Source organism: Thunnus albacares, chromosome 18, assembly GCF_914725855.1.
Source record: "Thunnus albacares chromosome 18, fThuAlb1.1, whole genome shotgun sequence".
In the NCBI taxonomy this organism is placed as follows: domain Eukaryota; kingdom Metazoa; phylum Chordata; class Actinopteri; order Scombriformes; family Scombridae; genus Thunnus; species Thunnus albacares.
Window position 1 is genome coordinate 29563283 of NC_058123.1, and position 16067 is coordinate 29579349.

Here is a 16067-nt window from a genome sequence, read left to right on the forward strand (position 1 = left end):
ATGTGTTGTTTCAAAGGTACCAGTGAGAAATCCAGGACGTCCAGTTGAAGTCACAGATTTATGCATTTAAAAGCTTATCAGACACCAAAGCAACACACAGCGGTTTATACTCACAGTCAGGATTTTATAATTGCAATAACTTTCCAAAACTAACTAACTTGCCTTAACTATACTTTATCTTTCATCATGACAATCACAAGGTAAACAGTAGAAATACTCTGTTCACATTACAAAGTGATTGACCAGGAATGTGCACTTAGTTCAACTTTTTCAGGTTTAATTTTTTTGCCAAACAACCCTGCATTTGCACCCTGGCTGTGTCAACGTACTGTGCCCTTTCAAATGCATGAGAAGGCTTGGTTTTTTATCACACACGGCTAATCTCAGTTGTATCACCACCAAAATGCATATGTTAGACTGTATGTCATGTGATGAGCTGTATAAAAACTAATGTTTACAAAACTACTTAAGGTGCTAACTCACCTTACTCACCTCAGCCTCAGCCACACGGGGAAGTGTCCCTAAGTAAAGCCTCATCTGTGAAAACAGCTCAAACAATGCCATCAGTCGGGGTTGGGTTCAATATTATTTTGTTGAATCTAAATCCATTTTTTTGCTCTAAAAATTTGTAGCATAACATTGTCATTTATCATTTGAAGTGTAAAAAGTAAAATGGTTAGTCTGGGCTAAAAATGAGAAGCCTGCTTACCTAAAGTTAGAGATTCTGTAATTCCACAGCATGGGCCCTGTACAAATTTATAGCAGAAGGCCTGCATTACAAACTGGAGGTGTACAGTTTGAAAGATGTGGGCATTTATCAGACCAGTCACCAGAGTATCTCTTTAATATCTAAGCCTAGGCAGCCTACCTGTATCACAAGCCAGTTAACTTAAGTTAAGGTGACAGCTGTTCTGACTGTTATTTCACGTTCTTTCAGGAACAAACAGATCACTCCCTGTTGTTTCCATTCAGTTTTTAGTCGGTGACTTCGGAAGTAGATTTATAACAGATGGGAGCAGTGGGCTGGGCAAGATCAAGGAAAAGATCAAACAATGAGTTAGTTTTGATGCTTGAGCTTCATCTTTGCAGTGTGGTCATCACTTCTCTGATGTTTAGAGAACAATGCAAGAAGGTCTTAAAGTTAGGGCTGGTCACATGTACATGCTCGATATCTTAGAGGACTATCCATGACATGTCTTGGTTAGATGGAAAGAACAAGAATGGTCTTAGAGGCAAGGCCAAGACCAAGTGAATAAAAATCCATCATCTGTATCTGATGCTGAAATAATCCATCCTCCTCATACTGAAGGAGACATATCTCCGTGTCTGCCTACATCAATGGCTGGATTACACACCAATCTACAGAGGAAAGTGTGGCCACTGAAAGGAATGCTGTATGGTTTAGTTCACTGAAGTCTTCGGCACCACCAATTTCCTCCGCCACCCACATCTGTCAAGCACATGGTCTGTATCACAGGGAAGACAGGAGCCAATGCCGGAGCCAATGCCAAGTCAAGTTGAGCTAATAACCGAGCCATACATTGTGTCCATTCACATGCGCCTGGTCCTGATTAGCTCCCAGGGAGAGCCAGACCCAATCACACTGAGCAGCCAGAGTATCCATTACACATATTCCTCATGAAAAACAAAAAGAATGTCTATTGTGTATATCAGAGCAAAAAGCCAGTTTGTCTCACAGCCGTACTGTCATTTAGACCTTCCAATGATTGTAATTTCACTCTTATTCCATTGTTATATTGTCAGGTGGATAGTATCCTCTAAAGGCAACAAAATGTCATCATAAAACCAATTACAAATGTTTCTGTTGCTGTATTTTGTCAGTAGGTGTTATTTCTGTATTTTTCCCTGTCAGGGGAGAGGCCTAAATGTGTCAGCATGCTTCAAACAAACTAAGTATTGTTGTCTAAACTGTTTAAGGCATTCTTGGTGTTGTACTCACTGACTAATTGCTGAGTGAGGTGAGCCTGATTTTTCAGAAAGTTTCAAGAATTGTTGGATGTAGCCCCTTAAATCTGATTTTGGACATTCAGTGAGCTCAGGTGTTGCATCCTCTAGGGACCACTACCACTGAGATAGACTTGTCTTGTTTTCGTTCTTTTTTAGTTTTAACTCTTGTTTCCTCTCTATGGCTATTTCTGCAGCTGATCCCGGTCTGTTAGTGGATGCAGATGGTTTGGCTGAAGCTCAGAGTGGAGCCGCACCCACAGCTGAAGGTAAGACAAATACTCCTTAATTTTCAGTTTGTAAAAACAGTTAAAAAAAAAAAAAGATCTACCAACACCTCTATAGCTCACTAACGAACGTGTAGACATAATCTTGTTTAATTAATCCATACAAAAACAGAAATATAAAGATATTTGAGGGTGAGCTATGTGTTGGAACTATTTCTTGATGAACTGCATCTTGATGGCTGCTCACACTTTTGTGGAGTGTTATCATGATAGTGTGGTTGCCAGGTTTAGTACTGTTGTGCCTGTGCAGAGACCCACACTATAGCTGTTGATGCTTTACTGAAGTTTTGGGTGGATGGATAAAGTGTTCATCAAGAAATAGTTCCACCATGTAACAAACTACATTCATGTTTGTATATGGATCAAACAAGTAAGATCCAACGTGTTTATTGTTGAGCTTTAGAGGTGTAGGTGTATTTTTGAACTTTGAACAGGTTTGAACCTCACCTTTTTATATACATTGTCATTTATTCTGTTTTTTATTACACTGACGATGGCTTTTGGCTGAAACACGTCCGTTTCTCTCCACAATAAAAAATAAGAAGATAGATCCAGGCTAGTTGTTTCCCCCTGCTTACCGTGTTTATGCTAAGCTAATTGCCACCCAGCTCCAGTTCCATACTCCCTACAAGTTACCAGGCATGTGTAATCGCCCCCCTCAATATATGATTTATGAGGCTATATATACATATGTATTTATAGCCTAACAAATTTCACTCTTGCATGTTGTTATTATTGTCTTACCTCGCTTGTAAGTTGCTTCAGATAAGCATCTGCCAAATGACAAAATGAAATGTAAATGTACCAATCTCCTGTGGGCAGTTCAGTGACATTTGTCTTCCTCTGGATGTTCTGTTAACTAAATTAAGTTTGCTGTAGGTGTCAGTCTATATTGTGTTAATCCGTGGTGGCTGCTGCTCAGGGTAACCATAGGTGAAAATGTAAGGCACAGGCCAGGTGCAACTTCAGAAGTATACTGGCAGTCCTGTTTTACATTGAAAACATACTGATACATACCGACCATAACTCAGAGGAATAAAGTACAATGTGTTGAAAGTTTGTGCAGCATTTGCATGCAAAAACAGGAAAAAACATTTTCTTTCCCTATGAATAATGAACTGTTTTAGTGCATTATGAGAGTTTTTAAATTTGTATGAATGTGTATATGTATGTGTTGTCAGCAGAGACCAGTAATTGGTTCTTGCTTAGACTTGGATGAAAATGTTAAGTTGGAGTCGTCTGTTTTAGAGAAGCCTACATCATTATCAGCGTCTGTCTTGTCAGTGTCATCTTATTCCTTTGTACCATAGAACCTCAAAAACTAAAAAAACACATAAGTGAGCCACACTTTTGCACTGGGTGACATTTTCCTTCATAACCACGAACACACACACACTTTTGTTTGTATGTTCAGTTTATTTATACAGTTTATTTAGACTCAATCCCACAAACACTATTCTGCTGCTGGAAAGAGCCCAAATGTGGAGCCATCCACCACTAAAAAATAGTCCCCAGCAAATGCACCATTTCCTTCTGTTTTCAGAGTATGTTTAAAAAATAAATAAATAAAAAAAAGCTAGTGCTCTATGAAATGACTGAGCCTTTATTAAAAATGAAATTATTATATAATATTTGTGATTTTTGTGAGTTTTTAAAGATTTATGTCTTCAGTAGGAACCAACAGACTCGGAGCTGAGAGACACAGAGTAGAGAAGTCAGATAGTATTGAGAGGGCCATAGTTTTGTTGTTTTGTCCAGCATTTCTATTAGCTATGGTAACACTGTATTCACCAAGCTAATTGCTGAGATCTGGAAACTGAAATGTTGCTATAATGAAGTCTGATAAGCAGTCAAACAATTTTCAAACAAGTTTCAGTTGTTTCTGTTTTCAAGCTAACTCTCCTCCATTGATTCAGCCAGTCTGTCCTCCAGAAGTCAGAGTTGGTGAACTCATGGCAACAATCAGGCCTCTCTGCTGTATTAAAGAGTTCATTAATGATTAGAAACAGCTTGTTAATGGCTGTGCCTTCTGGTTTTTAAGCCCTGTCCTCTCAGCTTAGCTCTGTGTGCAGCATGGTGGGTGTTGAGTGCAGCCTCCTGGCCTGTGAGCATCAATCATGCTATAATTTAAGGGGAAGCTTCAACACTGTTGCAGAAAGGTCTGTTTAATAACAGGGTATGGAAATGGCATGGTACAACGTGAGGACTGTTTGCATTGGCCGTTAGCTCTCCAGGGACCAAAGTCAGCAGTAATAGTTTTCATGAACATTTTAGAATCATTCTTTAGAACAAACAGGAAGCTCTGCAGAGATTTCTGTGTAATTATTCTTCCCTTATTTTAGGAGTAGCTTCAAAGCAAACTGTTTATATGTGTCACTGATTTAAGTAGTAAGTAAGTAAGTGTGGCAAGAGTGGTCACTATTTGTATTTCAGTCTGCATTCATGTGGAATAGATTATCATGTGAATGTACATTTTACATCATATATATATATCATTTATTGTATATATAATATATATGAAAGGTGTATATCATATTATACAGTACATTTTCTTGAACTTAAATTGAGAAGACTTTGTAAACAAAATCACTAAATTAGTTTATTTATGGCTAATCCAGTTTTTTTTAAGGCTTTTTCCAGAGCTTCTAGCTGCATCTCACAGTATTTATCAGTGAATTAAGTTTGCTTAGTTGTCTTGGAGATGCCTCAGTTGTTTGCATGTGACCTAAATAACATATAATATAAAAAACAAAATACATAGAAGAAAAATATCAAAATCTAATATTACCATAAAGAAGTCCTGCTCATTGATTTGTAGTATTGGCCACGATGGCCTAATACTCCTACAGGTTTGATAGCTATCATGGCAAAATATATGACTGTTGACAAATTTCTTTCATCTCACAATTTATCACCATATTTCATTTCATCATATCACCCAACCAAATCTGAGAGTCAGTACTTGGTGTTATGATGCATTTTGGTTGCTACTGACAAAGTATTAAGGCTTGTTATCCATCCGCAATCATAAAATTGAAGTATGGCAACAGTAGATCAATGGTTGACAGCTGAACAGAACAATTTGATATATTTTTGCCAAATACCTGTTTGATCTAAGAATATCTCTGCTCTGAAGCTAGGTTAGCTCTGACACCAACATTTTGGCTGTCATTTGCTGCATTTCCTGAGTAGTCATTTCTCAGATAAACAAGCTGGTGGTCTGAGTGGACCAGGTTTTGGATGCTTGCCAGATATCCAGCTTTGAGAAAAAGCTGCTTTTCATTACCTCCATCTCTTGGGGTTAGGACTAATCAATCAGGCACTTCAGCCTTGATATTTGAGACAGCCGTTCCTCCAGAAAAGTCCCATACTAGTCACAAAATAGTTTGGCTCCTGACCAAGACTGATGATGTCTGAATCTCCCTGTGGATTATTGAAAGTGAGCCCAGCGTACATGCTGGCATGCCTCCTTTACCACTGCTACTCAATTGCATTAGATTCTGTGAGAGAATGGTGATTGAAATGAGAGTTGGAAGTGTTGATTCACAATAATACAGCCATAATTAGGCAGCAAGTCATAAATATAGACATATGATTCTAATCTGGACTGGACACTTTTTCACCTGATTGAAGATGTTTCTGTCATTGTCTTGCAGTGTGTTATATCAGTGTTGTGTGTGTTACAGACTGTCATTATGTCAACACAGCTGGTGCCAGTGCTCACTAAAAACAATATTGTGCTGCACTCTTACATTACCTTTGACCATGGATGTATTAAGAGCAAGCAGGTAGCTCCGGGTCTGAAAAGTGAAGCCAATGCGGAAGTGACTTAAACCTGAATTCCCTCTAATGGCCAGCAGGGGGGTGACTCCACTGGCTCCAAAAAGAAGTCAGACTGTATGGAAGTCTATGAGAAAATTACCCTACTTCTCACTTGATTTATTACCTCAGTAAACACTTTCCTAATGAGTTTGTGGTCTCAATCGCTAGTTTCATGTCTTCTTCAATACAGTAAATTATGACCCCATTTAGAATAATATAGACGATAAAGCAGGGTATACTTTAGCGTGGCTATGTTGTGATTGACAAGTCGCTCCACGGCGTCAGCGTTGCTTAGACAACGTAACCATGGCATAATGCCAGATACACAGAATATAGGTGTAGTTGTAGCCGTTGCTATTTCAGTGTGTTTTCAGTTCATGAAAGTCAATTGTAACATTTCAGTGGCCTAAAAAAGTCTTGGTCAGCGTTTGGTTGTACTAAAAGACCCTCTAAGTAGTCAGATGTTCAGTTTTTCCAGTAAGTACATTTTGCTTTAATGGTTTTAAGTCTGTTACACTAGTAAAAATTAGAATTAGCATTAGCATTATCACAGTTAACCGTAGTCTGGAAATGCACTGTGCTAACCAAGCTAGCAGCAAGCGTTAGGGTCAGCTCCACCCTCTCGTCCAAATATGGTCACATCTCGCTCCAAAAATCCAAGATGGTGACGGTCATGTGCAAACTCAAGGATTCAAAAGAGGAGTCCACAAACCAATGGATGACTTCACAATGCTACATCTGTTATTTTTTTTTTTACAGTATATGATTAAGAGAGCTGGATACAGGGCTGCCACTCAGCCTTGATGCCAATTTGCCCCAGTGGTCACTCACAGTAGTGCAGGGAAAAAATCTGGAACAAAAGCTATATAACTATAATTATTCTTTGTATTATGAATTTTTCATTCATAATTCTTTACATCAAGGCTTCATACCATAAGTAATAAAGTGCCACAGCGCTCTTTTGTTGTTCCAGTACTATTTACAATATATGAAAATATATTTATTCTGCCTTATTAGTACTTTAATGTCCATTTTTATGCCAATAACCTCGTACATTACATAATATTGGCCCTGAGAGTTATACTGTGGCCCTACAGTGATGTTTCCATTCAGTGCACAGCTCTATATTGAATGGTGGAAGTAATCCATGGAGTCCATAAATTACAATTTTATCGATTTTCATTAATCAGTTATTAAATGGGGTTGGTTTCCATCCTCTGACCACCTGTCTCACCCACAGCGGTAAAATCAGAGAAATACATGTACCTGTCATAAATACCTGTACTGTCTCAGGTGTTCACATGCCTAAAAATAGTAACAATATCCCAGTGCCACTTCAGAAATATCTGGATCTTGAGAGTTCAGGTTGAGGTTCATCCCACACAATGAGCCACATAATAGCCAGTGAGGCTAAAGGTTATTTTATGCTCTGTCAGAACTATTATGATGTGTTGTTTCCAAACAACCACACATGAAGACAGAGTTATAAGTCGACTATCGATAACGCATGCTAGCAGGACCAAGTATGGCCTTTTCTACCTATGAGCATGGCAGCTGTTGGAAGGACATCAACTGCACGTCCTCAAAATCAAAAATCAAGCCCTCTTACTTAAAGTAATGTGCCACAGGCATCTATTATTGGTCTGCTAATATTGCCCCCACCTATACTATATATAAGTAGCATCATTGTTCTTACATCAGTGCTTTAGTATCCATTTTTATATAAAAGACAAACATGGTATGTCAGGTAGCGCCAAGTTATACAGGGTTCCTGAATGTGACACTATATGAGTCCATTTTATTTGTATCACCAATTCAAAATGCCTATATAATCTGTACATAACACAGTCTCTCCCTACTCCCTCAGTTCGCATTGTTCTTGTGGTCATATTATCATGACATACCCTGAATCCAGAGCAGTGAGATGTTGATTGAATTCAGTGTTTGCTTTGAGTCCTTTAATCACAACTGTAAGAAACATTCAGGCTCTTTTGGATCTGCACGTCAACTGTTTCATCTATCCTTCCCTTCCCTGCCCTCATACACTCATTCCCCCTGCTGCAGTACATCCTTAAATGAAGGATGAAGATGTTATAATTATAGAGCTGCACAGTGACCTCACTGCCTCTTGTGTGGAGAGCTCTGCTGTGGCCAGGATGGGAAGCTGGGCACACATCTCTGGTTTCCATTGCGTAAACTCGAGAGTCTGGCTGCTGCCAGAGGACTTCTGAGTGTGTGTGTGTGTGTGTGTGCGTGCATGCGAGTGTGTGTGTGTGTGTGTTTATCATTGTCTCTGCACCCCATATGTTTCTTTTTATTCCCTTATAGAGTAATCTGCATAGCTAATAGGGATCCCAGCAGAGAGTCGTGAGTACTGTAGAAAATCTCAAAACATTCCTGCGTCAGCTCTGCAGTGCTGAGGATCTATCAATGATCAGCACTGTCATTATGACTGACAGAAGACTACATTACAGTATTTTTTGCTTCATCATAGCATGTGATTCTGGAAAGTCAACATGGGAACTCTATCTAGTTTGGCTAATTGCAGGGTGTTTTCAAGTCTCAAATCTTCACAAGCAAGCTTCAGCTTTGCTCAGGGTTATGAATGACCTGCAGATGGCAGCTGATGCAGGGTCCCCTTCTCTCCTGACTCCCCTTGACCTGAGCACTGCAGTTGATACTGTGGATCACCCTATCCTCTTAGAGTGCCTCCACACCACCATTGGGCTGTCAGACTCTGCACTTAAGTGGGCTCAGTCCTACCTTTCCAGAAGGACTGAGTATGGTTTACTATGAGAGGATGCAGGTCTAGATCATTCCCTGTCACCTCTGGTGTTCCACAAGCATCAGTACTCGGCCCATCCTGTTTTACTGTTTTACTGCTATTACAGTATGATTATGTAGAGTTAGTCATTTGTTCTGTTGTCTATGGAAGAATCTAACTGTTAATTTGTTGAGGCAGTAAAATTATTTATATTTGTACCCTGTTTCTTCATTACACTTCATTACAAAATGTTAAAATAAACTATTACAGCAACAGAGGGTTCCCACACCAGGTCTTGAATCTCAGTCATGCCTCAGCTCCATTAGAAGCGCAGATCTACAGCTATTTATATATCATAACACAGAGGACCAGGAGTGGGAGTTGAATATGCGTTCTGTCTTTGTAAATGGACGGGGAAAGGTGGTGGTTGACGGACGATGGTGGCCTGCCATTACTGGAAGTTTTCTCTTTATTAAGAACTTCCAGTGCCTCTTTCAGCAATGAGGGTAACTCTAGTTTGCCATTGTGAGCAGCCAATGTGAATGGCAGAACACGGTGCAATTCTTCTTCTAGTTTGGACTCATATTGCTCTGCTAAATTCACTGTGCTCTTTAGTAGTCAGTATCCCCTGCTGTCCATAAGGTGCCTCTGCACCCCAGCTAGTTCAAACCCTCCCTCAGCATTTGGGCAAAAGCCAAATGTCAAATGCGAAATAGCAAATTCCTAATGGAAAATGGAAAAGATGAAATTTAGAATGGCAAATGCAAAATGGAAATGATCAAATTTAAAATGCTAAATGGCAAATGCCAAATGGTAAAGTTTTCTATTTAAACTTTTCATTTTGGTAATTCCATTTAGGCTTTTCCATTTCCCAATTTGAGTTTCATATTTGATTTTTCCCCTTTTTCAATTTAAGCTTTCAGTTTCAGCATTTCCATTTCAGCTTTTTGGAAATGTCACTTTCTTCATTGTCACATTTTCAATATCATTTAAAATTTTAAATTTGCTTTTTCAATTTCCTCTTTCTTTTTAAGTTTAATTATGGCCTGATCATTCCTAGTAGTGTAGTAAAATAATCTCTTTTAATTTTCTATTAGGACTTCAATTGTAATTATGACCAAAAATATCCTCCATATAGAGATAACACCTTACTTTAACCCCCCCATATTTAGCCTTCATAAATAGTATATAGATATTGAATAAATGGTTCATAACACACTATAATGTAGTTGCCATAGATATAAATGTTATTAATGTATTAGTCAACAACTACAACTTCTCCTGTGGACATCCATAAGTGTTTGCTGCTGTAAACAGAAAATGAATGACAATGTACTAAAACACAGTTGTAATAACATAAAATATGTCTTCATAGGAGAAGTTATAATTGTTGACAAATACTGTACATTAATAAACACTTAAATATGTCCTTATAGCTGCTTATAACTACACTATAGTGTATTTATAAATGTTTATATACTGAATATAAATGCTAAATACTGTATTTTAATTTATAGCAGTTTTAAATTAGTATTTAACTGCCCTGATCGTCTGTGTTTCTTGACCCGTTGAACTTTGATGTAGCAACTTCACAGTGTTGCCAGAGCTCAGCTATTTACTTGGTGAGGTCACTGATGTTATCACAACAAATAGAAGCAATGGCCAATGGCCCTCCATACAGGTGTCCTGACCAGCCACTATGAGTTGATAGTGCAGGGAAAAGGTTCATTTTCTGGGCAGACTGAATGGCTCTATGAGGTGATGAGGTCCCATTTTACTCATTGCTCCATTTAACTGCAATTTTGTTAAATATGTTGCTTTCTCTCTGTCTCACCTGCGATTATCATCAATTTAAATGGAAAAAATACCCTATTGCCAGTGTTTTGAGGATAACAAGAACCCTGTATCTGTCTGACTCCAAGGCTGTTTGAAGCAGAATTGTTTGAATCAACAGTTGGTCAGCAGCCAGCAACTTTTCGGGCCTCCAGAAAGAGGAAACAGAGCTGGAGTAATTTTCCAATTGGAGTATGAGTGGCTCACTGCCCACTCTCCAGTGGCCTGTGTACAATTTTGCCTTTGTCCTCGTTTACCTTTGTTTTTCCTTTCTTTCATTGTCTCTCTCTCTTGTTCTCTTTCCATTACCAAAGGCCTTTTATCCAGCTTAATTTCATCTGCTGTCAGCCACACTCACATCTTTCTCTCTTCTGACTGCAGAACTCAAGCTTGTGGTGTAATCAATTTTTGGAGGGAGCACTAATCTGGGGCCAACATCCTCATTGGTGTTGTTGACTTAACTAAGATTTAATGTTCACTTATGTGTATGTGTAGAATACTGATTGTTGCTCACATTCTTTAAGACCTCCCTCAGAGTTTGTTTTGCAATTGTTTATATTTACAGTCCAGCTACACATTCCTTGTTCTTAAGGCTCTGTGCTTTAGTACATTAAGTTTGAAATAAAATAATGGATACTTTATTAAAGTGCCAAGTCTCAGCTTTAATTTGAGTAGGTTTACATCAATATAGAAAGAACTGTGCGGGAGATATTCATAGATACTATATGCACTAACCCTACATTGTTACTATATGAAGTCAGTCCATTCTAAGCAGTTTTACTGTCTTTATCTAAAATTATACATAGTTTTCCCTTATTAGTTTATCAGAATGCAGATACAGTAAATTCAACAACAAACAAATAAGAAGAAAAAAAACAGCAGTTTCTTGGCTTCTGCAGCACTCAAAGAAACATCCTTTATCTTCAGCTTTTCCAAACCAGACAAAAGTGGTCACAAGGGAAAGACATTTTTCATCGATTTCACCATGAATGTCCACATGTCCTGCTCACCCAAAGATAAATGTGTGTTTGGGGTAGATGGGCCTTGGAGTCAGTTCTTGTTTATGTCTGTGCTCTTATGGAGAAAACAGAGAAAATAGAGGGATGAGAAATAGAATACAGAATGAAAAACATCTGAAGAGGGAATATCACTATGTGCTCTTTGATTCAGATTTTAGTGAGCTCACCGAATGTTGATACATCTGCATGTGAAGTTCAGGAGAAACTAGTGATGTCAGTGGCAGAGTTCCAACACTAATATTAATATGAATTTCTAAATCTAAATCTAAATATTTGGCACAACTGATACTGTAATAAACAGGACTCGGCAAACCCGAGCAGAGATACTGCCTGTAGGCAACACTGTCTGTCACAAAAGGATACCTTTGTGTCCATAAATGGACCTGGACACTTGTGGAAGATTTAATAAACAGTTCAATGGGCCACTTCTCACAGACTGCACCCAAAGAAGATACTCTTCCATGGAGGAGGGTATTTAACTTTTTCAATCTATGCCATTACTGTTTGACTCTGATCAAGACACAGCGTGCATCGAAACGTTAGTCGTTTGCACCTTAATAAATTGCTAAAGTGAATCATGTGCTCCACTTTCTTCTTTGGGTGCAGTCTGTGAGAAGTGGCCCATTGAACTGTTTGTTACAATTTGTCCTTTTCTGTGACCACCAACCTTTGCCTGTAGAGTGGCATAAGCGCAAGAGATTCCATCAAGTTGTGGAAGTTTGATTAAAGAGCAAACCCATTCCATGAAAAAACTCAAACCAACAACGTGTTAGTCTGTCTCTCAATAATTCTTTCCTTACTCTGTCTGTTGCTCTCAGCTCCAAGCCTATTGATTCCTATTGAAGATATAAATATTTAAAAAGGCACAGATATCACAAATACATAGTTTCATTTTTATAAAAAGACTGGTCACTGTAGATTACTCAAAGAGGAGGGAACAGTGCATTTGTTGGGGACTACTTTCAGTGGTGGATGAATCCACATTTGGTGCTCTAGTGAGTATTTCTGGCAGCAGGACGGTGTTTATAGGATTGAGTGAAAATAAACTACAATGTGTGTGTGTTCCTGGTAATGAAGAAACATAAGGTAACTGAGGCTACAGAAGAACGATGTAACAGCTTCATTGACTTTTTCAGAGCCAAGGTCAACAACATCCACTCTCTGATGTCCAGCGCTTTGTCTCTGCCTCCTCCTGTCATTGACCCTCTGTCTGGGAGCTTGCTGTCTCTACTTTATTTTAAAGGCATCAGGCAGAGCCACATTGTGGAAATCCTCATGAAGATGAAACCCTGTACTTGTGCCCTGGACCCCATTACCACAGCTCTGCTCAAATCATACATCCCCATCTGCCCCCTCCTCAAGAAGCCCACCCTGGACCCAGAAGATCTTGCCAGCTACAGACCTATCTACAACCTCCCTTTCTTGCCCAAGGTGATGGGGAAGGTGGTTGTTTCTGAGCTTCAGGACCACCTTAAACACAACAACCTATTTGAAAAATTTCAGTCAGTTTTCGTTCAGCACATAGCAATGAAACAGCTCTACTCAGGCTTATGAATGACCTGGTGCTAACAAACCTCTGCTAATTCGGTGAGGAACATGTTTCCTTTCCTGAAAATTCTTCACATTAAAAGTCTCCTGTTATTTAGTCATTTAAAAGCTTTTAATTTGAAGCAGTAAAGCAGGAAATGTTTGGTTTGTATCAGCAGTAACTTAACATGACTCTGATACTGCTGCCCCCTTCAGCAGACTTCCAGGAAGCTGACCAATCAGAACAGAGTGGACTCATCAGGAGGGGGGCCTTAAAGAGACAGGAGCTAAAACGGACTGTTTAGAGACAGAAACTGAGCTGAGGGGCTGCATAAAGTGCCTGTATAAAATAAATAAGGAGTTTTTTGAACTGTGACTCATGCAAAACTACTCTAGTGGAGTCCAAAATAAAAACATAGAGCTGGAACATAATAGTTCCCCTTTAAACTCTTAAATGTCATAATCGGCCTTAGAAATCCAGTGTGCATTAAACTATATATGTAGCAAATTTAGGAAAATGAGCTATGGCAAGAAACATTCAATCAATCAGAGAATTTGCCATGCTGCTAATGGCAGGCTGAAGTAAGAGGTTAAATTTATGGATTTTAGATTAACTTTGGATCAGTTCAGGAACTATATTACTATGAAGCAAATGTTTGGCTTTGATTTGCACCCAGGTTCATGGGTATTATAGCCTTAAGTACAAGTTCAAATACCAAATACCAAGAATTATCAATGCCCCTACAATATTGTGGCTTTATCCGGGAGGCTTCCATGTCCCCATGTTGAGGATTGTTGTAGATAACAGTTTTTGATGATGTAACTTTTTTTGTAATTTGGGTGAATCAGACAATAGTGAAAATCTTCTGAAACAAGGATTAAATCTATCTCTGTGATCTTTTGCAGAGGACTTTGGTCATGATAGTCTTGGTTAGCTCTAAGTAAAATGATTCCATCTTTGGCCCCTGCCAGAGGATTCATCAACCTCTTTGGTAGACCTGGATTCCATTCAGAGCATTGTGGGCTGCTTAATGCTGGTGCCACATGTTCAGTTGTTTGTTTGCTTCAGTAGAATTTCTCTTGTCCTTCTGCATGGAGACAGACTGGAGTCACAGGCTCCTTTTTGTAAAGCCCTGTTGTCACTGTTGAGACTGAAATGTGAACCTTGTAAAATTAGAAAGTGTACAAAAGCTAAGTTGGGGCAGTTGTTCACTGAACACCAACCACAGAATCACATCTCACTCCAAAATGAAGTCATTATGATGGTGACAGAGAAATGGAAATTCATTTAGTAAAAATATCAAATGTTTGTCAAATTCCCTATCATGTTTAATATTTTGCTGTTAAGTACAAGGTCACATATCATGAAAACACTACATTCACTCATATTTTTGTTGGGTCTCTGTAAGTTAAAGAGTACGGTCTAGACCTGCTCTATGTGAAAAGTGCCCTAAGATGACTTTTGTTGTGATTTGGCACTATATAAATAAAATTGAATTGAATTGAATTGAATATTTTACTGGTTTAATTAGGATATACACGTTTAGTTGCTACCACCATGGGGGAAAACTTCAGCATAAGTTGAACCTCTCTTTTGATTTTTAGTCATACCCATGAGATGTACATGTTCATCATCTGGCTTCTTGATATATGATTTCAGTATCATATCAAAATGTTGGTATTCTGAGAAAACCAATACTGTATCCATTGTGCACTTGAAAAAACTTGATATCTCTTCTATTATTCATGATTTCATTGTTCTCAGCATGTTAACTCCTGAGATACAGAAAGCAACCACAAAAAGACAAGAAGATGGGTCAATAGGCACGAGCAGTCAAAGTTCAAAGTTTATCCAGATAATCTAAACCACTTTATTTGGACGTAAAACTGAAAGTGAGCATACCTTAAATGTTGCTAATAATCCCTCATTGTACAGGAAACCTCTGTGTACACATCTGTGATTTATAGTTAATAGTTATACAATGAGAGATTTGGTGGAAATGGCTCTTCTAGGGAGCTCTTTAAGAATCCAAGCACTCATTGTATCAACAAACACATACATAAACATTAAATCTTAGTCATATCAACAATACCAAAAATAGCACATAAGGAGGAGGTTGGGGTCTAGGAGAGAGCTGCAGTAGCAAACTGCTTTGCTATGAGCATATCGGCAGAATGATAGTGGGAGGTAATTAGATTTGATAAGATTCAACTTTATTGTGATTGCGTGCAGTGGCCATCAAATTTGATTTGATGGCCACTTTCCTATTGTTTTTTCAAAACAAGCATAGAATATATTGAGTTTGTTCATTGCTGACTGGAGGAGCAGTATTTTTTGATTTATTGTCAATGATTTCCTGGATGCCTTGCCACGTGCTTCAGGGGTCAGAGTTGTCATGAAAGTGATCCTCAATCTGTTCTTTGTATTTGTGTTTGTCCATCCTGATACCCCTCTTCAGATTAGCCCAGTTAGAGCTGTCACGTGCTTTCAGTAGTGGAACATCCTTGTTCATCCAAGGCTTCTCATTAGGGAAAGTTCTGATCTGTTTGCAGATGGTAACACTGTCAGTGCATGTGTTGATGTAATCCAGGACTGAAGAGGCATATCAATTAATGTCTGGAGGTGGTTTTGGCAGCAAATGCACTCCAGTCTGTCATAGTTGTGCTGTATAACTGAATGAATAGGATTTGCTTATACCAGTCAGTTGGTAACCAAACAGCTGATGAACGAGCCACTGATGATGAAGCATGAATGAAGCAGCTGATGGCAGTCAACTAATGCAAGTGCACATCAGTGCTCTGCCTGAACTGACACAATGTTCCATAAATGGCAGGTTTCTATAAAACCCA

The 16067-nt window shown here is 38.7% G+C and overlaps 1 protein-coding gene across 2 annotated transcripts in view; it reads left to right on the forward strand.

Moving 5' to 3' along the window:
* Window positions 1-16067, forward strand: part of ror2 (receptor tyrosine kinase-like orphan receptor 2) — a 65702-nt gene that overhangs the window by 24776 nt on the left and 24859 nt on the right. For both annotated transcript variants that reach the window (XM_044334549.1, XM_044334550.1), the window contains one exon: window positions 2163-2234. In XM_044334549.1, the coding sequence (XP_044190484.1) occupies window positions 2163-2234 (72 nt within the window). The remainder of the gene's footprint in view (window positions 1-2162; window positions 2235-16067) is intronic.